This window comes from Schistocerca americana, chromosome 7, assembly GCF_021461395.2.
Source record: "Schistocerca americana isolate TAMUIC-IGC-003095 chromosome 7, iqSchAmer2.1, whole genome shotgun sequence".
Taxonomy (NCBI): domain Eukaryota; kingdom Metazoa; phylum Arthropoda; class Insecta; order Orthoptera; family Acrididae; genus Schistocerca; species Schistocerca americana.
The window spans coordinates 531593958-531616521 of NC_060125.1; the positions used below are offsets into that span (position 1 = coordinate 531593958).

General features: G+C 44.8%; 1 protein-coding gene across 1 annotated transcript in view; it reads right to left on the reverse strand.

Annotated features, from left to right (window-relative positions):
- Window positions 1–7111: 7111 nt before the first annotated feature.
- The window catches only part of LOC124623066 (N-acetyltransferase eco-like), a 33367-nt gene continuing 17914 nt past the window's right edge, over window positions 7112–22564 (reverse strand). The window contains exon 2 of the mRNA XM_047148859.1: window positions 7112–8676. Coding sequence (XP_047004815.1) covers window positions 7112–8676 — 1565 coding nt within the window. The remainder of the gene's footprint in view (window positions 8677–22564) is intronic.

Here is a 22564-nt window from a genome sequence, read left to right on the forward strand (position 1 = left end):
AGGCAAATGTCCCAGGTTCGAGTCCTGGTCTGGCGCTCAGTTTAAATCTGACGGGAAGTTTCTGTCTTATATGGAAATACATGCTTCCTCGGCGAAACTCGATCATGAAATTTTCTCTGGTTATCGTCCTCCTGTGTAGGCGTTTCGACAAGTTTTCTACTCGTCATCTTCAGGTGAAGATTTTTTTTTTTTTCACTTGCTGCTCATTATTTATTGACCCACCTTCTAATTGCTTATGGTGGGTCGTGATAAGCCTCTTGGCCACTGTAACTGGGATCAGGCCCAGGAGTGGCTTGTGTGTCACCTCCCCTGTTCCCGATCCCACTCACACTGTTGCCCGTGTCCCGCCTCGTGGAGGCGGGCTTTTGCGCTTTTTGCTCATTGTTAGTCGTTGTGCAGCTTTTAGATACATTTACAAATAATATAAAAAATACAGAAATGGAAAACAATTTCTTTATATTTAATAAGAAGTGAATAGAAAGATAGGAAAGAAGAGGATAGAGAGATTTCCACCACCTGTGTGTAGGTTGCGGTCAGGGTCTTGGAATGACCTTCAAGACGCTGGCCGCCACTCACAGTTCTCCATATACTTTTAAACTTAGTTTATTTATTACTACTTGCATAATACTTAATTAAATATTAACTAGTCTAGATGTGGTGTGGTGACTTATTATGTTTGTTTGGTCTGTGTATGTGTGTGTCTATGATTGTGGGTGTGTGTGTGGGCGTGTCAGATGAGTACTTGCTTATTGAATGATTGGCCCCTTCCGGCTACATGGCAACTCCGCCTGGACGGTGGTTTTCCCCGATCTACATTATGTATCCGTCGGGTTGGGCCCAGCTAAGGGGAACCACAATTGAGATCCTTCCATCCAGGCCGGGTGTCGCCTCTCGTCGGGAGGCATAGGTTCCCAAGGTAGGTGCCCATCTTGGAGTTAACTCTTGTTTACAGGTGTGGTGTCACCTTTTGACTGCGTATCCTTATATGTGTGTTCTTGTATGTTATGTGCAATGTGCTTGTGTGTGTATGTGTGTTCGTGTGCATGTCAGACCAGTTCCCGCCTCCCGGTTACATGGCAACTCAGCCTGGACGGTGGTTTTCCCTGATCTACGTTAAGTATCCGTCGGGTTGGGCCCAGCTAAGGGGAACCACAATTAAGATCCTTCCATCCAAGCCGAGTGTTGCTTCTCGCCGGGACGCATAGGTCCCTGGTGTAGGTGCCTGGCTTTGGCTATTTCTCAGTTTTGTGACTTTTGTGTTAGGTGCTGTTCTGGTACCTAGACTACTCATGTGCAGGTCGCCACAGTGGGTCGTCGACATGATTCATCTCAACATCCGTGTCTTCGCTCGAGGTGTTTATACTGCTAACCGTTCCATGGGCACTCTGTGGTCCGCGTCCCCGGCCTTGCCTTCTGTATGGTCTGTTGTTCAGATATTCTGTATACAGGGTCCTGGATGTTTCGTCAGTTAATGTATTGAGTTTGTCGCATAGGTCTGGGTCACGTAAGATAGTGTATATTTCATCTTGGGTGTTCTGCCGGGTAATGTGTAGTGTGTGTCTAGTGTTTGTGCGTTGCCCGCAGAATAGGACAATGTGTTCTGGGGAGCCTTCTTCCCCGCATGTGCATCTGGTAGTCTGTTGCAGACTCACGCGGCTCAGGTGCGTGGGATAAGGGCCATGGCCTGTTAGAAAGTGTACCATACCGCGACTAGGATCGATATGCTTTAGTCTTAATCGTTATTTGCTGTCAGGGAAAAAGCTATAGACTCGTCGGCCCTTATCGCTATTAGCCCACTCGCTCTGCCAGGTATCCACTCGCCATGCTTTGAGTTGACGTGATGTAGCATATGGTACACCAGTGATCTGCCGAACCTGGTCTAGTTTCCCCATCCTAAGCCAGTACATTGCCGCACGGTATCTTATGGTTATGTCTATTGGGAAGATTCCCATCACAACACAAAGTGCGTCGACTGATGTTGTGTTGAAGGCCCCAGTTAGTCGAAGCAGAATGCTTCTTTGCCCCCGCCGTACTGCGGTTCTGTTGGTGGAGAGGTTGAGTCTATGGGCCCATGTGCTGGCAGCAAAGCATAGTACCGACTCGAAGAGAGCGCAGTGATATGTTCGTGTAACTGACAGTGGTAGTCTGTATTGTTCCGAGTTTAGCCTTGCCAGTTTGTGCAGTATTTTTTCTGCTTTGTCCTTGGATATTCGTATGTGTTCGTGAAAGTTCAACCGTTCGTCTATGTAGACTCCAAGGTAGCGTGTTACTTTTGATCTTTTAATGTTCGTGTCCCCAATTTTGACTGTTGGGTTCCTATGCAGGATGCCCTTCAGCAGTGTGTATGTTGTTTTGTTCTCTGCTACCTTGAGCTTGTTGTCTGTGCACCATTGTGTTATTGTTTTAAGTGTATCATTGGCTCTGTCTTCTAGCTGGGCACGGTTGTTTGCTGACACTGCCACAAGCAGGTCGTCAGCATAGGCGACAACTCCATCTGTCGTATTGTGCTCCTCAAGTAAGTCTAGGAGTGGTTCTAACATTATGTCCCAGAAGATGGGGCCGCAGATCGATCCTTGTGGACAACCTTTGGTAATACGTTTGATTACTTTCTTGTCGTCCATATGCCAAGCGACTGTTCTGTCCCTGCAGTAGTCTACAAGACTGTTGTACAGAGATTCCGGTACCTGCAGGTGTCTGAGCCTCTTGAAGAGGGCCGGCCACCATAGATTGTCGAATGCACCCGAAATGTCAATCATGATAGCTAGTGTGTACTTTGAAGGTGTATTGTGTACGATTTGAAGTGCTTTGTTGATTGCATCGTCAATAGACTTTCCTTCCCGAAAGCCATATTGGTGTGGTGTCAGTCCTCGAAGTGTGCGATGTGTTTGGAGTCTTTTACAAAGGAGTTTTTCCTGTGTTTTGGCGAGTGTATTGATGAGGCATATGGGTCTGTATGATTTGGGCTCTGAGGGGTCTTTGTGTGGTGCTTTCTTGATGATGACCGACCTAGAGGCTTTCCACACTGCAGGCACACGGCCTAGCCTTAGTGCATCGTTCAGCAGTGTTGTAAGATATGGAGTGATCTGCGGTGCTATCTGTTTTAGTACCTCAGAGTGGATACCGTCTGGTCCAGGCGCTTTCTTGTTTTTGAGTTCTGAGATCGCTATCGCCACCTCTTCCTGCGCAAACGGACAGGTGACGGTTGGTGTGGTGTAGGCTGTGGTGAGTTCACGTCTCAATGCAGCTTGTTCTGGTGTGTCTGTGGTGGCGATGTCGTCAGGGAGGAGTTTGCCCAGCAGGTACTCCGCTGTGCTTCTCCATCCTTTTGTCATCACCCCGTCATCCTGTCTTGGCGTTCCCAGAACCAGTGGGCTCTTGATTTTTTCGGTCACGATCTTATAAGGTTCCCCCCATATGTTAAGTTGTGTCTGTCTTGCTATATAGTCATTCCATTGGTCCTTTCTAGTCTTATTTAGTTCTTGTTTGTATCTGTCCTTGGCAAGCCGGTATTCATGTAGTCTTACTTGTCTTTCTCTGTCCGAGATTGCCCTTTGGTAGAGTCGGCGTTTGCGTCTGGTGTCCTGCTTGAGTTGTGTTAGGTGTGCGGTCCAAGGGATGGTCTGTTGTTTTGTTTTGCATGATGTGGGGATACAGGTGTTCTGTATGTGTGTGATGATTTCTGTTAGCTTGTGTGCTCTGTAGTCAACACTGCCTTTGATGTTCTGCAGTGATTGTTCCTGTATCTTGTGTCTTACTGTGTCCCAGTCTGTCTTATGGAAGAGCAGTCTTCGGGGTTGTGTTGCAATGTTGTTGTCTGCTGTCTTCTGTAGAGTTAGTGTGATAACATTATGGTCACTCATGGTGATGTGGTCGTGCACCGTCCAGTCTTGTATGTAGGAGATCGCAGCGTTATTTGCAAGGGTGATGTCTATGTTGGATGAGGAGCCGTCATGTCCTGTGAATGTTGGATGGTGAAGTGTCGAATTCATGTTGGGTTGGGTTGTTTTGGGAAGGAGACCAGACAGCGAGGTCATCGGTCTCATCGGATTAGGGAAGGAAGTCGGCCGTGCCCTTTCAAAGGAACCATCCCGGCATTTGCCTGTAGCGATTTAGGGAAATCACGGAAAACCTAAATCAGGATGGCCGGACGCGGGATTGAACCGTCGTCCTCCCGAATGCTAGTCCAGTGTCTAACCACTGCGCCACCTCGCACGGTAAATTCATGTCTATTGCGCGTGGACATGTCCAGTGCATGTGAAGCGCGATAAGCATGAACCCGACGCTTTGCATGAAGATGACGAGTAGGAAACTTGTCGAAACGTTGGTGCAGAGCGACACCTGATAACCCGGGAAATCTACAAGGTGCATTCAAGTTCTAAGGCATCCGATTTTGGAAAGAGAGAGCGAAACATGCGCATTGTTTTAAAATGAGGCCGCGTTCATTGTCAATACGTTCCAGAGATGGCAGCACCGTACGGCAGATGGAATTTTATCGCCAGCGGCGAGAATGTGAACTGTTTTAAATACTTAAAATGGCGACGTTTTCCTTACTTGAACAGCGTGCAATCATTCGTTTTCTGAATTTGCGTGGTGTGAAACCAATTGAAATTCATCGACAGTTGAAGGAGACATGTGGTGACGGAGTTATGGATCTGTCGAAAGTGCGTTATGGGTGCGACAGTTTAATGAAGGCAGAACATCGTGTGACAACAAACCGAAACAACCTCGGGCTCGCACAAGCCGGTCTGACGACATGATCGAGAAAGTGGAGAGAATTGTTTTGGGGTATCGCCGAATGAATGTTGAACAGATCGCCTCCAGAGTTGGCATTTCTGTGGGTTCTGTGCACACAATCCTTCATGACGACCTGAAAATGCGAAAAGTGTCATCCAGGTGGGTGCCACGAATGCTGACGGACGACCAGACGGCTGCCCGTGTGGCATGTTGCCAAGCAATGTTGACGCGCAACGACAGCATGAATGGGACTTTCTTTTCATCGGTTGTGACAATGGATGAGACGTGGATGCCATGTTTCAATCCAGAAACAAAGCGCCAGTCAGCTCAATGGAAGCACACAGATTCACCGCCACCAAAAAAATTTCGGGTAACCGCCAGTGCTGAAAAAATGATGGTGTCCACGTTCTGGGACAGCGAGGGCGTAATCCTTACCCATTACGTTCCAAAGGGAACTACGGTAACAGGTGCATCCTACGAAAATGTTTTGAAGAACAAATTCCTTCCTGCACTGCAACAAAAACGTCCGGGAAGGGCTGCGCGTGTGCTGTTTCACCAAGACAACGCACCCGCACATCGAGCTAACGTTACGCAACAGTTTCTTCGTGATAGCAACTTTGAAGTGATTCCTCATGCTCCCTACTCACCTGACCTGGCTCCTAGTGACTTTTAGCTTTTTCCAACAATGAAAAACTCTCTCCGTGGCCGCACATTCACCAGCCGTGCTGCTATTGCCTCAGCGATTTTCCAGTGGTCAAAACAGATTCCTAAAGAAGCCTTCGCCGCTGCCATGGAATCATGGCGTCAGCGTTGTGAAAAATGTGTACGTCTGCAGGGCGATTACGTCGAGAAGTAACGCCAGTTTCATCGATTTCGGGTGAGTAGTTAATTAGAAATAAAATCAGAGGCCTTAGAACTTGAATGCACCTCGTATATCGTAGTTTCAACCTTTTTGTGATTTTTTTCTCCCAGGGATCTGCTAACGTTTCGAAACGCACTGTATGTGTGTGGCCACTGTTGATTTCGCGCACGATCCGTGTGAGCGTCTGCGTGCTGTGGATGCTGAAAGAGAGAAGCGTGATGCGACTGTGGTCAGGAGCATCGCAGAACCTCGCGTACACGCGCGCTGAGTGGGCGGCAGGTGCGGGCAGATCCTGCGGAACAGGTTCCGCCTCCTGACTCGGATGGCTCCCGTTGGCGCCATAAACTGCTGTTCTGCCTCAATAATTAGTTTATGGCTCGCAGCCATCTCTAATTTGGCCCGAAACATACCTGCGTGATTTAGAACCACCAGTCTCCAGGAAGACCCACTAGCTAAGTAAGTTGACGCTAGTAAACGATCACTATACGTTCACGATGGCGTAATTAATGATTCCAAATAAAGCAAATGACAGTCTGTACCTGTTTAATACACAATTTAAGGGTAAACTATTTGCGAGTGTCACGTCATGCATAACGCAGAGGCGAAAGAAATCGTGTCATTCTACTTTCGTAATTACGGCATTCCTTAAACGAAGCACTTTTGTAGACGAACAGCACTACTAAAAGCAGAAAGTGAAAATAAAAACGTACAACCAAAACTACAAACGAGAATGTGATTTTTGTTTGCTCCTGAACAGAGACGTAGTTGGGAACCGAAATAAATTACACAATCTCATAAGAAAAAACCAGATACATTGAAAACTTTCAGTGTACAAGAATCAGTTACTATTTTCTACACCAACGTATCTAGTGACTGACGTGCAGCGATTCCTTCCTGCTCTAAACTTCTCCAGCCGATATCAGCGAATATATTTTCGTCTGTAGACTGTAAATATCGTCCGCCTCTGTAGTCATTGGCCATTGTATTGAGTGACTGCATACAACAAATGTTGCTATGTACAGTGTTTGCTTCTGAATGTCATTAAGATCGAAACTGGCATTTCACACATAAAGAAATTTAAAGCATTTCAGACATTTCATCGCGATTGTAAAACCATGCAAAAAAGCTAACTGGGATGAGAGGGCGTTAAATTCAGCGTTCTTTCTTCTGGCCACGTGAGGTACACAGTAAGGCAATGGAGCTGTTTTCAGAAGGACTGGGTTCCAAATCCCTGTATGGACGTCCAGATTCAAGATTCTGTGCGGTTTTCCCTAAACATTTCTGTAGAACGGCGGTATCCTTTTCTAAATATGGCCTCAATCATTTTGTAACGACTTACAGCTGCTGCTGCTGCTGCTTTCACGTTTCCGCTCCGTTTGATGGCTCCCGCCTGACTGGAATTGCGCAGTCCAAAAACCTAAAACTCAGAAGTTCTCAATGTCAACGTAGTCTTCGTGTTCACGAGAACTGACATGCGGTGCTGGAATATCACATCAGAGAGCAAGAACTCACATTTCATGTTGATGGTGAGTAGCACCAGAATGAGAAAAATTCAGTTGTTGGACATTTTTCATCTCTCCAGCCACAAAACTTAAGAGCAGATGCATTATTGTGATAGTTCTCATGGGCCATCTCATCTTCCCAGTCTCCAAGTTGGTAAACAATACCACATTCTTTGCATTGAGTTGCTACAAATTTCTTCTGCCCGGCATCAATTTGGTACTGATCATTTCCAACCATCTGCCATTTTCTTTTCCTACTGGCATGATCCTTTTTCAAAGCTGGTGTCATACTGCTATACTTCTGTGTGTGGTCCTGATAGAAAATTGGATACAATTTAACATCTTTATCCACATTCTGAGTTGCAACAGAAGCACTAGTGCAATTGGCCTGCATTCCAACCTCCCCCTCATTACCACACACCTGTAGGCCTGTAATACTGCTGGGTGTTGTGCATGCAAAAGTACTGCAGGTAGTATCCAATTCTAAGTTTTCTATAACTTGTGGACTCAAAATGGCACCAGCATTTAAATTTCCTTGTTGCCTAGGAGATGGCTGTTGTTTTGAGGCACAAGAAGCAATATGGTTTTCAGTTACATCCAAACAGTCATCAGCAACAGTAATATTTTGAATATCTGTGCCACATGCCTCTTTGGGGCCATCTGTGTCAAGGCAGTCAAGGATAGCATTAACAGTATCACTGACTTTGTCTTGAAGCATATCTTGTGGTGTATCATCAACATCCATAGGCTCAAAAATGATATTCGGTCTTTTTTGTGCTGAAGGGTTGCCTTTCAAAACTGTGCTTTGTTTTTTTATTTCCTTCTTAGGAAGAAGGAATTTTCCATGCCTCACTTCCACCTTCACATTGTTCTCCATTGTCACTGTTGCCTTCTTGCTGATATGCAATGTTCGATTGGTCTTAAAAAATTTCTTTGTAGGATCTGGAGGAGGAGTTGGAATTTTTTTAGGAGATGGTATCTTTTTTGTGGGAGTAATTTGTGAACTCTGTGAAGCTGTGCTGGGGGCTCCCCTTAGTAGCTGTTGTGAACCCTGCTTCACCAAGGGAGTATCAGAGAGAGCTTTAATTCTGTCACTTGGCATAATTTTTGGTATTTTCGGGAATGGTTTTATTGTCACACTTTTTTTCTTAGGTTTAGGTTTTTTAATACCATGTCTTACACCTACATTTATTTCTCCAAGCCTCATTCTCTTTGATAGTTTTGCTTTCTTTGCTTTTGGCTTATTCGAACTTGTGCTGCGGTGTCTTTTTGTAGTTTCTATACTTGATGAGCGACTTCTTTTAACGCCTCCAAAGAAAGTAAACTTATTACTTGCGATATTATTTTCAGTAATTGTGGATTCTTTGTTATTGATTTCTGCTCTGGTTGATTTATAGAATGATGTGGGTTGAATGAAAAGATCAGAATTTCTAATTTTACTTGTTGAGAACTCATTTTCTTTATTGTCACTGCTCAGGTACTTCACTGATTTTGTTTGTTTAACAGGTACTTCCACTTCACCACTATTGCTACTACCATTTATGTCAGACTTGTTTTTTTCAAGGATAATTGGTTGCACTGCAGAGACATCCGCTCTCTCACAATCTAAAACTTTTACTTTCCTCTCCGTTTGTTTCCTGCTGCCTCACGTATCCGAGAACTTGACGACTACAACCGAATGTGCTGCCAGAGCGCACGGCGGCCACAGCAGCTAGGCTGGATTCGCAAAAGTTCTCTGTTTTCGCTAGACGATAGAGATGGACGTTGTGCAACGTAACTTTCAAACAAATCATACATCCCATCTTAGACGCTATTGTACATTAATTTGTGTGGTATTGTATATCTTGCATATTGTTGTCTGCAGTATTGTGTTTTCTCTTGAAACCTTGAATGTAATATTGCATACCTTTTATTTATATTGTTTACAGTATTGTTTGTTTCTTCTCTTTTTGCCCGTATAATGTTGTATTGTTTGACTTGTTCTACATTAAAATACGACATTTATACACAATGTATCAATCAATCAATCACTCAATCAATATCTTAATATGACGTGTTTCATCAACTTAAAAGTGACATTTTACCTCGTTTTTAGACTTTCTTGAGAAAACTGTTCAGTTTTTTTGGCAAAACTTTTCATACTACCATTAAAATTCCACTGACTTCAAAAATTAATACCATTCCAGCCCTGAGGTCAGAGTTTGCTATCTTGTGCAAACTTGAAATGGTACAGAAAAGCGAAGAAGAAAATTTTACACGCAGTTTTTTATGTATAAGGGACTCTGTTTCCAAATGTGAACTATTTTTCGTTGAAGGTGCTGCGCCTCCGCCATACGCAGTACGCGGCTTTATCGCAGACTGCGCCACAAAACACGCAGGTCGCGGTGCCTCACATGTAGTATGCTCAGTCGTCTTCTAGATGGCGCTCATGCCAGGAACTACTTCATGCTTCCGCACAAGATATTAAAATAGACCATTCATCCGCCAATAGTTACCTCTGCCACTGCAGAGAGTGCTGAAACCGGGAACTATTTGACCCATCCGCCAAATACGAGTAGTTCATAGGACGACATTCATACGCCGAACTCATGATTTAAGCTACCGCACGTCGACAAAAGGCGACTTTGCGTTGGCTACGGATATCAAAATGGTTCAAATGCTTCTGAGCACTATGGGACTTAACATCTGTGGTCATCAGTCCCCTAGAACTTAGAACTACTTAAACCTAACTAACCTAACTAACCTAGGTTAGAACTACTTAAACCTAACTAACACACATCCTTGCCAGAGGCAGGATTCGAACCTGCGACCGTAGCAGTCGCGCGGTTCCGGACTGAGCGCCTAGAACCGCTAGACCACCGCGGCCGGCGCTACGGATATCATGCTACCTTTATGTTTGGCAACTACCTTAGGCGTGCCCAACAGAAGGAAACATGAATAAATTGTTTAGAATCTTAAAAAAACTTTATATGAATGGAAATTCAAAATGATTTCCTTAACTACATAATACATTTACTACTTTTAATTAACAGTTTAGCCCATTCGTTTGTCCCATATGTGTTCGATTCGTATAGATCTCTTGCATACAGTTTTCAGTTTTTTGAAACTATCGATTCTGCTCCTCACTAGTTTGGTATAACACTGATCGTTTCAGTCATATATTATGTTCAAACTTAAATTAGTATTGACAGCTGTGGCCACTTCCACGAGACCTGAGGTCCAACCTCCCCACCACTATAACTCTTCCCGTTTACACTGTGCTTAAGTTTCAGACAGCATGTTGCATTGGGGTAATCGTCCGTTTTTCTTTCTGTTTATTCCCATTACAAGAAGTTGCAGGAGTTGCAGTTTTACTTTATTTTACGGTTGTTGGCAGATTTATTATACATCGAAGCGCCAAAGAAACTGGTATAGGCATGCGTATTGTAAACAGGCAGAATACGGCGCTGCGGTCGTAAACGCCTATATAAGACAAGATGTGTCTGGCGCAGTTGCTAGATCGGTTATTGCTCCTACAATGGCTGGTTGTCAAGATTTAAGTGAGTTTGAATGTGGTGCTATAGGTGGCGTACGAGCTATGAAACACAGCATCTCCGAGGTAGTGCTGAAGTGGAGATTTTTCCCTTACGACCATTTCACAAGTGTACCGTGAATATTAGGAATCCGCTAAAACATCAAATCTAAGACATCGTTGTGGCCTGCAAACGGGACCAACGACGACTGATCAGAATCGTTCAACACAACAGAAGTGCAACCCCTCCCCAAGTTGCTGCAGATTTCAATGCTGGGACATTAACGCCAGAGTGCGAACCATTCAACGAAACATCAATGATATGGGCTGTCGGAAGCGAAGGTCCACTCGTGTACTCTTGATGACCGTACGATACCAAGCTTTACGCCTCGCCTGGGCCCGTCAACACAGACTTAGGACTATTGATGACTGGAAACACGTTGCCTGGTCGGACGAGTCTCGTTTCAAATTGTATGGAGCGTACGGATGTGTACGAGTATGGAGACAACCTCATGAATCCATGGATCCTGCATGTCAGCAAGGGACTGTTAAAGCTGGTTCAAAAAATGGTTCAAATGGCTCTGAGCACTATGGGACTCAACTGCTGAGACTAATGACCTCAGCAGTTGAGTCCCATAGTGCTCAGAGCCATTTGAACCATTCAACTGCTGAGGTCATTAGTCCCCTAGAACTTAGAGCTAGATAAACCTAACTAACCTAAGGACATCACAAACATCCATGCCCGAGGCAGGATTCGAACCTGCGACCGTAGCGGTCTTGCGGTTCCAGATTGCAGCACCTTTAACCGCACGACCACTTCGGCCGGCGTTAAAGCTGGTGGAGGCTCTGTAATGGTGTGAGGCGTCTGTAGGTGGAGTGATATTGGACCCCAGATACGTCTAGATATGACTCTGACAGGTGACATACACGTAAACACCCGTGCACCCGTGCATTCCGACGGACGTGAGAAATTCCAGCAGGACAGTGCGACACCCACACGTACAGAATTGCTACATAGTGGCTCTAGGAACACTGTTGAGTTTAAACACTTCCGCTGGCTACCAAACTCCGCAGACGTGAACGTTATTGAGTATATCTAGGATGCATTGGATCGTGCTGTTCAGAAGAGATCTCCATCCCTCGTACTCTTACAGATTTGTGGACAGCGCTGCAGGAATCATTGTCTCAGTTCCCTGCAGCACTACTTCAGACATCGGTAGAGTCCATGCCACGTCGCGTAGTGGCACTTCTGTGTGCTCGAGGGGGCCCTACACGATATTCGGCAGGTGTACTAGTTTCTTTGGCTCTTCGACGTAAATCGAGGGACACCTTTCTCGTCATGAAACCAAATGAACGACGGATTAGATCTCAACCCTCGACTGCAATATAATGCGTAAAGCTTATCTCAAATTATCTTGTGCTGGAATCCTCTAGCGATCACGTTAATAGTCGAGAAAAGTGAGATTTATTCTTAACATTACGTTTGCATTATGTGTTCACCCATCTCCAGTCAATAAGGTTCCTCACTTATAGAAAATTCAATAGCGTCATCAAAAAATATATTTTCGTAAACTTCCCGTACGCCATCTTAAAGGTTTATTGTTGTGAATAAAACTAAAGTGAGAAGCCTGTAGCTCTCTTCCAAAACACACTACTGCCTTTTCAATCTTTGGGCACTGAATACTTTGCGAGATTGAGTAACTGGAATCAAAAATGGGATTGCGGGTATGTTCGTGCGGAATGTGGTAACTCTTCCATGCGTTCCTGCCTGTCTGTCCTAAAGCAACTCTGAACAGTGTGTAGGAGGCCCATAAAGTTAGTCAATTACAGCTGGTACACAGCTATACACATCCTGCGAGTCGTGTTTGATTCGGGCCCTCGTTTGTACATGTTGCAATTCTAACGAACGCTGTTGCACATACGACGTCCTTCGCTGCAAGAACTTGGGTGCGGCGGTGAAGGCCGGTGAAGGACGTACGGCGCATGCGCGGCGGGGCCAAAGTGGGGCGTGGAGCCCGCGGCCGGCAGCGCGGCGTGGCAATGCCCCCACCCTCCCGGCAGTCACCAGCCATGCAAATAGCAGCGGCTTTCTCCCGCGGAATGCAGTCTCATAAACAGAGACACTGACTTACCGAAAGGCAAACATTAATTACAAACAGACGCTGGAGAGGAGCGGAGCGGAGAGGTCTGGAGTGCTGGAGTAGAGCCGGCTTTCCCCCGAAGGTCCCGTCGTCCAGTGGGAGACCCGTCCCCTGGCCAGACATCACTCCGTCGCACTGCGCTGCCTCTCACATTCGGCAGAGTCACGCTGCTTGACAGCCCGAGAAGTTTTCTGTGAACTTCCTGGTAGGAACTTTAGGAAATAGGAAATGACGCCTGTTTCCTCGCGGAAAATGGATGTACGCTTGACCAAATGAGGATCTGACGTTGGTTAATGGGGTCAGGACCGCATCCCCTCCCCACCCTTCCCTCGAACCCGCACCCCCCCCCCCCCCTCCCCGCCACCCCAACACCTCCCCCCCCCCCAAAAAAAGCTTATGGCTAGTGTTTGTATCTTCACATATATAGCCTAAACTTCCAATATTCTCAGAACATTCAGACAATAAAGCAGCACGAGAACTAAGATTGATGAAAATAGCAAGGCATTCTAGTGTAGTACACGCTATGTTCCTTGTATCCTTTCCATAAAAAGACGAAGACGCATCGATGGCAGAGACCATGGACATCATAAGTTTAGCAGCTCCGCCGCAAACAGGAACTACGAATATGACATAACCTGATACTTCCTGGCAGATTAAAACTGTGTGTCGGACCGAGACTCGAACTCGAGACCTTTGCCTTTCGCGGACAAGTCCGGGCAAGTGCAGGCTGTGGCTAAGCCATGTCTCCGCAGTATCCTTTCTTTCAGGAGTTCTAGTTCTGCAAGGTTCGCAGGAGATCTTCTGTTAACTTTGGAAGGTAGGAGACGAGGTACTGGCAGAAGTAAAGCTGTGAGGACGGGCGTGAGTCGTGCTTGGGTAGCTCAGTTGGTCGAGCACTTGCCCGCGAAAGGCAAAGGTCCCGAGTTCGAGTCTCGGTCCGGCACACAGTTTTAATCTGCCAGGAAGTTTCATATCAGCGCACACTCCGCTGCAGAGTGAAAATCTCATTCTGGAAACATCCCCCAGGCTGTGGCTAAGCCATGTCTCCGCAATATCCTTTCTTTCAGGAGTGCTAGTTCTGCAAGGTTCGCAGGAGAGCTTCTGTAAAGTTTGGAAGGTAGGAGACGAGGTACTGGCAGAAGTAAAGCTGTGAGTACCGGGCGTGAGTCGTGCTTCGGTAGCTCATTTGGTAGAGCACTTGCCCGCGAAAGGCAAAGGTCCCAAGTTCGAGTCTCGGTCGGGCACACAGTTTTAATCTGCCAGGAAGTTTCATATCAGCGCACACTCCGCTGCAGAGTGAAAATCTCATTCTGGAAACATCCCCCAGGCTGTGGCTAAGCCATGTCTCCGCAATATCCTTTCTTTCAGGAGTGCTAGTTCTGCAAGGTTCGCAGGAGAGCTTCTGTAAAGTTTGGAAGGTAGGAGACGAGGTACTGGCAGAAGTCAAGCTGTGAGGACGGGCGTGAGTCGTGCATGGGTAGCTCAGTTGGTCGAGCACTTGCCCGCGAAAGGCAAAGGTCCCGAGTTCGAGTCTCGGTCCGGCACACAGTTTTAATCTGCCAGGAAGTTTCATATCAGCGCACACTCCGCTGCAGAGTGAAAATCTCATTCTGGATGACATAACCTGTCACAGAGCACCCACATCAAGCAGATCAGCAGCACCTACGCTTATCCAGTATTTTCTAATGTCAATCATCAGACTAGGTGGGCTAGCCGTAAAGCGTATGCCTGGAAACAGGAAGGTTGAGCGATCGAATCCCGAAATATTTCCATTTACCTTTAGCTTAGCCTTCACCTCTCAATGAGGTGAAGATTCACCAGGAACGACATGTCGTTCAGGTTCCAAAGTAAACTGTAGGTCCCTTTTTCCAATAGGATTACTGGGATAGTTTAGGGACATACAAGTCGCCATAGTGACGTCCAATTTTTGACTTGCTCCTGACTGCCTCTGGACGATTTCGCTCAGCCAAATTCGTTGTCGAGACCTGCTGTCTTGCTTTGGGTCTTCGTGAGCAGTGCTAGAGTCGAAATACACTACCAGAAAAAAATTATTGCACCTAGTGTTGTGTACATAGTTCCGCGTAGTCAGCGCATACACAACTTTCCCACTAGAGCGCGCCCCGCTAGGCACAACAGCGCAGGCGCAGCGCTCGTCCGTCTCTGCACTACGAGATGGCGCTGCCATAGAGACGGACCAAATTTTGCTTCCACTGATCCGCGTATTAATATGTAACGCAGCCAATGAGATTGCTGCTAACGTAGAACCTTTTCTCCTCGCGGATCACATTCGCGCAGTGATACATGAACATGCAAGGTATTATAACGAGTGTACAGACCTCCGATTAGTTAGTCTGCATTAGTCTGCATTTATCTGCACCTGTCTACATTAGTCTGTACCAGTCTATAGTCAAGTTTCAGTCTGGCCTAGTAAGATTATCATATTCCTGTACATAGCCATGAAGATAAATGTATAGACACTTTTGTCAAGTATCAGAGATATGTGAGAATAAGATTAACGTACCAATACCAAGGGAACTTCAGATTGTCAGTTGTAAATAGCACCCAGAACCAAGTTAAGTAATTTTTATGCTTGTTATTATTTTAATAAATGTGTGTGAAAATTAATCAAGTTCTGTTTAAAGTTGGTCACCGTCAATCTGCTACTCTAAGTGTGCAAGTGGCATTTCTACCGTCTGACCTAACGGCAGAAGATAAACACGCCACGATAAGACCACGAGACATATTGCTGACACTCGCCTACTTCGTTAGAGCGACAAGTCAAATAATGTGATGGTGTGTGTACTGGAGGTCTTACAGTACGCACACCACACGTAGAAAGATGACGTCGATTATTATCTGATGACAGAATATGTCACCCGGGTGATAGTAGATATTCTGATAGTGATTTCAGCATCGTTCACCAACAGACAACGCAATGGCATAGCTACCATACCGCCATTTGTGTCTTCCCTTTAATAGGGATTGGCCGCATCCAGAAGGCTCAGTATGGTGCAAACGTGTGAAGAAAGTAGACTACTATACCACAGAGACGCACTCTTGCTTCCTACAGCCAACTGAGCGAGTTTGAAAGGGGTCAGACTGTGGCCTTCCGAGCAGGGGAATGGTCCTCCTTTTGGAGAACTGCCATATGAGTTGGAGAAGCTGCGTAAGTTGTGCAACGACATCAGTGTCAGAGGTCACGTGAACATTCTCATACCCATAGACGAGGGTCTGGATGTCCAAGTAGCACAGACGGCGGCCAGGATCGTTGTATGTAAGGGCAGCAATTGCAGGTCGTACAGCTACCACAGCGCAGGTAAGTGGGCTTGCGAGTCCAGACAAGTCAACACGAACTGTTGCAAACCTATTATTGCCAGTGGGACTGTAGGCACGCCCAGTTCTAGCCCGTCTTCCACTCACGCCACAGAATCGACGTGCACGGCTACACTAGTGCCGTCAGAGGATCACCTGATAGATGGAATGGCGCACCGAGGTCTTCAGCGATGAAAGCAGATTCTGGCTGCACGCAAGTGACGATGGTTTGCATGTACGACGTAACCCTGACGATCGCTTTCTCGTAGAATTCATTCATCCAAGATACACTGACCACACTCCAGGCTGTATGGTCTGGGATACGGTAAGCTAAAGCTCTCATTCACCTTTGGCGCCGCTGAAACGGACGCTAACCAGCGCGTGGTACGTACAGAATGTTGTCAGACCCGTTCTTTTGACGTTCCTGCAGCAGCAAAGTGATGTATTGCTCCACACTGCCTGTGAAACTCAACGTGCTCTGCAACACTTTCCTGACCAGGACGATCTCCAGGACTGTCTCCAATCGAGAACGTGTGGGATGTGATGGAACGAGAGGTGTATGGTGCGACTCGTCAACCAAGAGCTTTTACACAACAAACTGCGTGTCATTAAGGAGACTGCGAATGTGTGGAAATTTTTCCTGCGTGCTTCTCGCAGGGAATCAGTTGTACTTGGTCGGCTCCGCATTGCCCATACGTGGCTCACCACACATGGTTACCTCCTCCGTCGCGAGGACCCACCTCAGTGTCGGTGTGGCTCCCAAATGACAGTCGTCCACCTCTTGCTCGACTGCCCGCTTTTAGCCACTCTGGGGCGGACTTTTAACTTTCCCAGCACCCTACCTTCGGTGTTGGGCGACAATGCCTCAATAGCATCTCTAGTTTTACGTTTCATTCGTGCGGGTGGGTTTTATCATTTGCTCCGAGTTTTAGCGCACCTCCTTTTTCCCTCTGTGTCCTCCACCCTAGGGCTTTTAGGGTGGAGGTTTTAATGTGTTGCAGAGTGGATGGCTTCTCCTTTTTTATTCTCATGGTCAGCCAGCCATGGTAATATGCTTCCTTGTTTTTAGTCTCTTCTCCCTGTTTCTTCCGTCTCTCTGGTTTTCTTGTCCTGTTTTGTCTATTGTAGAGTTTGTTGCCCTCCTGTCGATTCTTCTCTTTCTTCCTTTCTCCTGTTATTGTGCCGTACGTCTTCTTTTCTTTCTTCTTTCCCCTGGGTAGTTGTTCTACGGTTATTCGTAATCAAGAACACATGTATCACACTGTGGTGCAAACCTCGCAGTTTGGTCCGTTTCACACCCTTTTTAAACAAACAAACAAACCAACCAACCAACCACATCCAGGTCACTTGATAAACCAAAATATTCCTTTCTCCGCCAGAGAATACATTGGCGCCTAATATAGTGAGATATTGTACTCGCACTTTTTTTCGCGTTCCTGTCTGTATCGTGCATTGAAGTCTCCAGTAAAGTAAACATCCTCCCAATGGGCAATAGACGCTTCCGGGGCCGGTTTTCTCTGGCAGTTAAACGGTCTAGCGCCATCGACAGCCACTGTCAGCCTCTTTGTTTCAGTGTTTATATTTTGCGCTGTATGTCGTAACCACTGGAAGAAAAATGTGCTTGCATATAAATTATTGTTACGTGCGGATTTAACCGCAACTACATATATTACTTCCCTACCGCGTTTTTCATTCATAAGCCGAAGCTATACTTTTTGCATCGTACGTTTTGTCAGTTGGTTTTCTAATGCTGATTGTTGCTAACTTATTGACATTTTCTATTGCCAGAAATATTGCACGCAGAAATCCAGTTTCTCAATCAATAAAAATATGCGTATTGGTATTAAAACGAATAGCATCAACAAAATTAAACTGTCTGTTTAAATCTGTTCCACTGTATAGTGGAACATTATCGGTTTTATTTGTCAACATGATATTTTATTGCGTTCTATAATAGTGAAACTGAAAATCGAATAATATTGTCAGATAGATGACTCTCTACTTCATATTAGTTCATCGCTATGGCAGGAGTGTCTCTTATCCCGTAACTAATGTCTACCCATTAATTGCACAAATAAAAACTCAGCGTGTTTTATTCAAATAAGCAGTCGAAATGGAAACAAATTTGAAATATTCGTATTAATAGCTGAGTACTGACATCAGTGTCAACTGCTATTTAATGTAGGCGTACACAGGCTTTAGCCGTTATGGCCCATTTTTACATCTTTTCATCTTAGTTATAATGTGACAAGCTAAAATCGTCGACAAGTATAGCTGGTTCAACATTAAAATTCTCATAGCCTTACTGCGCCTTCGTCAGTGAATTAACTTTTCCTGGCTGCCAAAGCAGATGTTACCCATGAGAAAGCCTTTAGTGCCATAAACTTCTTCCTTTGCCTGTTCATTTTCGAACTTTCATTTTGTCCCTTTCTATCGAATGTTTAAGGTTTAGAGGACATACGACACTGCTGACAGTTATCGGTCGACTGGATATGGTCGTTAAACTCTGCGGTTCCGCCCCTAGCCTGGTTACTATTCGAGAGTTTCATGATATATACCGACACGGGCTCCGCCTCCAACGGTTAATTCGTAATCAAGAACACATGTATCACACTGTGGTGTAAACCTGCTTCTCACAGCTGCTTTCTTGATATGTGGTACTGATATTCAAGCAGCTGCCACTGTTGCTGCATCAACTGTCAAAACGTGCCTTTGACTATTCATACATACGTATGTAAGCGAAAGCAATACCTGCTTCGGAAGAATTTATAGGTACATTCGTTAGAGTAATGTGTCATGATTTTTAACCATTTTTAAAACTTTTTACATAAAAAATGTAACTACAAAACCTGACAAAGTAACTGTTCCTTCCGATTATAGATATGTATGAATAGAAACTCTGCCTATAAAATCTCGACTTCTGCTTACTGTTGCCTCTAGAATTCTTTACAACGCAAAGAGTACGTCACGTCACGGCTTGCAGCATGTGCCTATAGGTACAATCTTTCTTTTATCATAATGGAAATAGTTTCTTAGCAGATTTTATCGAATCTATAGTAATTTTTGTCTCTTACTTTCATCTATTGATTGTCGGAAGATGACGACTGTGTGATTATGAGGTGTAAAATATGGAAAACTAAAAACAAATCTGTCACTGACTTAATTTCCATGGATAGGATGCTACAGAATGTGTCCTGTGAATTTCGACACAATGTGTTAATTTGTTACGTCAAGGAAACAGGTAATTTAACAGCGCTGGAAGATTCAGAGCTTAACGGGAACAGTGTTTTTTTTCTGAACTTTCCATGTTTCTTCTAGCGTAAAGTATTTTACGCATTGTAAATTAAAATATTAAACATTGTTATACACTGAATTCCAGCAATCGTACGTTAACTTAATGACAGAATGTACGTATAGTCACCTCGGCTGCATAAAACTGCTGTTAAATTGACCATGGTTTCGACAGCTCTAAGGCGGTCTTCATCAGATTGGTTCAAATGACTCTGAAAACTATGGGTCTTAACATTTGAGGTCATCAGTCCCCTAGACTTAGAACTACTTAAACCTAACTAAACTAAGGTCAGCACACACATCCACGCCCGAGGCAGGATTCGAACCAGCGACCGTCGCAGCAGCGCGTTTCGGGACTGAAGCGCCTAGAACCGCTCGGCCACAACGGCCGGCTTCATCATAATAAAAATTACGTAGGATTACCTAGAAAATATAATGACATGCCTCAATAATACAATATAATTAATAGGATTAGTTCCATATACTGTACAAGCAGTGTACTTACATATAATCACACCATACGTGAAAAAAATCTCAGCCAAAAAAGCTCTTGTCAAATTGAAATAATCACAAGAATAAAAATTAAACTGTAAAAATGTAACATGTTCGTCAATTGGAATAAAATGTTCCATCGACATACAATGGCAGTCACGAGGTCGCTTAGAGCCAAACAACTGCATCAAACCGCCGCTACCGCCAGACTAGACGGCAGACGGCCAAGGCAGCCTCGAGTTGGACACGAAAACAGATTAGCCCCACCTAGCAAAAAGTGATCGAATTACTGACAAGAGCAACTGAGGCACTGTATAGACAATTTAACATTACAGGCAATAACAGGGATCAGTGGAGGAAAATTGTAACATACCGTAACGGTCTTATTTTATAAATGAAATATAGTTCAAATATACATAAAAATGTGGAACTGTAAAGGAAAGATTCTACATTGAGGAAAGTATCGCCATTCAGACCATTTTTAATTAGCGGCTCCACACCTTGAAAAATGTTTTTATTGCGAAATTTCAACTGTTCGTTCAGAATGAGAACGTCCTTCAGAGATAAGTGTTTAAAAATCTCTAGCTCTTTTAAGATGTTAAGCCTAAAGCTTTATTTCTCCGAGTGCAAGATCTATACGTCTCTTGCATCTTTAGGATTACGCCCTGTGATGAAGAAATGGTCAACGAAAGTTGAATTATGAACATTGGTGCCCTTTTTTGCCGAGAAGGTGTTCCTTGAATCTTGTCGCAATAGCTTGGCCTATTTGGCCTATGTAATAGGCCACAATTGCCGAAAATAATTTTATAGACACCAGAATTATGCAAAGGGAAAGCGTAGGTTTCAAGTTATGTATGATATTACTTTTTAAAGAATTATTAGTGAAGAAGGCTACTCTACAGTTATATTTATTTCGAAGTAAACGCTGTATTCTGTAAGAAATTGGACCCAGAAATGGTATGGAGAAATTTTTTTTCTTTTCATTAGGTTCGTTATTAGAAAGGCCTAGGGTAGTGACTCTTATTGTTTTTCCTACTAGAAATACTGCTACTATAGAAGGATCATTGCCATTATTGACAGCCACTGTTTTAATCAGATTGATTTCAGATTTGAGATTTTCAGAAGAAAGGGGTGTGGAGGTGGCTCTATGAATAGCTGAATGAAGAAATTGTAAATTATAATACCCGTCTCAAGCGGAAGCTGACCATAGGCGGAAGACAAACCAGTTGAACTCTTTCAGATTAGTTATGAGTGGTTATTCGTGATAGGTGTTTTGTTTTATGTGAAAATGAGAATGCTGTCCAGAATCTATTATTGGTAGGTAAAAGCTGACACAATGATTGCGCATCGTGAGAACAGGTTCACATTGCTCAAGAAACCGTTTCGTTGGCTGGTGCCCGGAAATAACACGCTTGCTGCAGACTGAAGTGTTTCTCGGTCTTGCGTCCGCGGCGTACTCGAAGCCGCTCTTGCGGACGCGGCTAGAATTCACAAACTCTTACAAGGGAACCTCCCCATCGCACCCCTCTCAGATTTAGTTATAAGTTGGCACAATGGATAGGCCTTGAAAAACTAAACACAGATCAATCGAGAAAACAGGAAGAAGTTGTGTGGAACTATGAAAAAATAAGCAAAATATACAAACTGAGTAGCCCATGTGCAAGATAGGCAACATCAAGGATAATGTGAGCTCAGGAGCGCCGTGGTCTCGTGGTTAGCGTGAGCAGCTGCGGAATGAGAGGTCCTTGGTTCAAGTCTTCCCTCCGGAGAAAAGTTTACTTTCTTTATTTTCGCAAAGTTATGATCTGTCCGTTCGTTCACTGACGTCTCTGTTCACTGTAATAAGTTTAGTGTCTGTGTTTTGCGACCGCATCGCAAAACCGTGCGATTAGTAGACGAAAGGACGTGCCTCTCCAATGAGAACCGAAAACATTTGATCGCAAGGTCATAGGTCAACCGATTCCTCCACAGGAAAACACGTCTGATGTATTCTATACGACACTGGTGACAGCATGTGCGTCACATGACAGGAATATGTTGTCGACCCACCTAACTTGCACGCTTGGCGAATGGGTAAAAAGATTCTCGTACCTTGCCCGATTTAGGTTTTCTTGTGGATGCGATATTCACTCCCAAAAAAGTGATGAAAACATAAGCGTATGTCACATAAACTGAAAATAACAAGTTAAACTTTTCGCCCGAGGGAAGGTTTGAACCAAGGACCTCTCGTTCCGCAGCTGCTCACGCTAACCACGGGACCACGGCACTTCTGAGCTTGCTGTTTCCTTGTTGTTGCCTATTTTCCACATGGACTACTCAGTTTGCATATTTTGCTTATTTTTTCATAGTTCCACACAACTTCTTCCTGTTTTCTCGATTGATCTATGTTCAGTTTTTCAAGGCCTATCCACTGTGCCAACTTATAACTAAATCTGAGGGGGATTCGATGGGGAGGTTCCCTTGTCAGCAATGCATAGTGCAGAGCACAAATTATGCCAAGTGTTGCTCTAAAATTTAATAGTGTATGTTAACTGGCAGGCATTGGCTAATTCTTAGCACTTCGTACTACGAAAACCAGGTTTGCTTTAACCCAAGAGACAGAGTTAAATCCGTCAAGATTCCAAACTCAAATGTCACTTAGCCACCTAACTTCATTCATATTCGCCGGCCGTGGTGGCAGAGCGGTTCTAGGTGCTTCAGTCTGGAACCGCGCGACCGC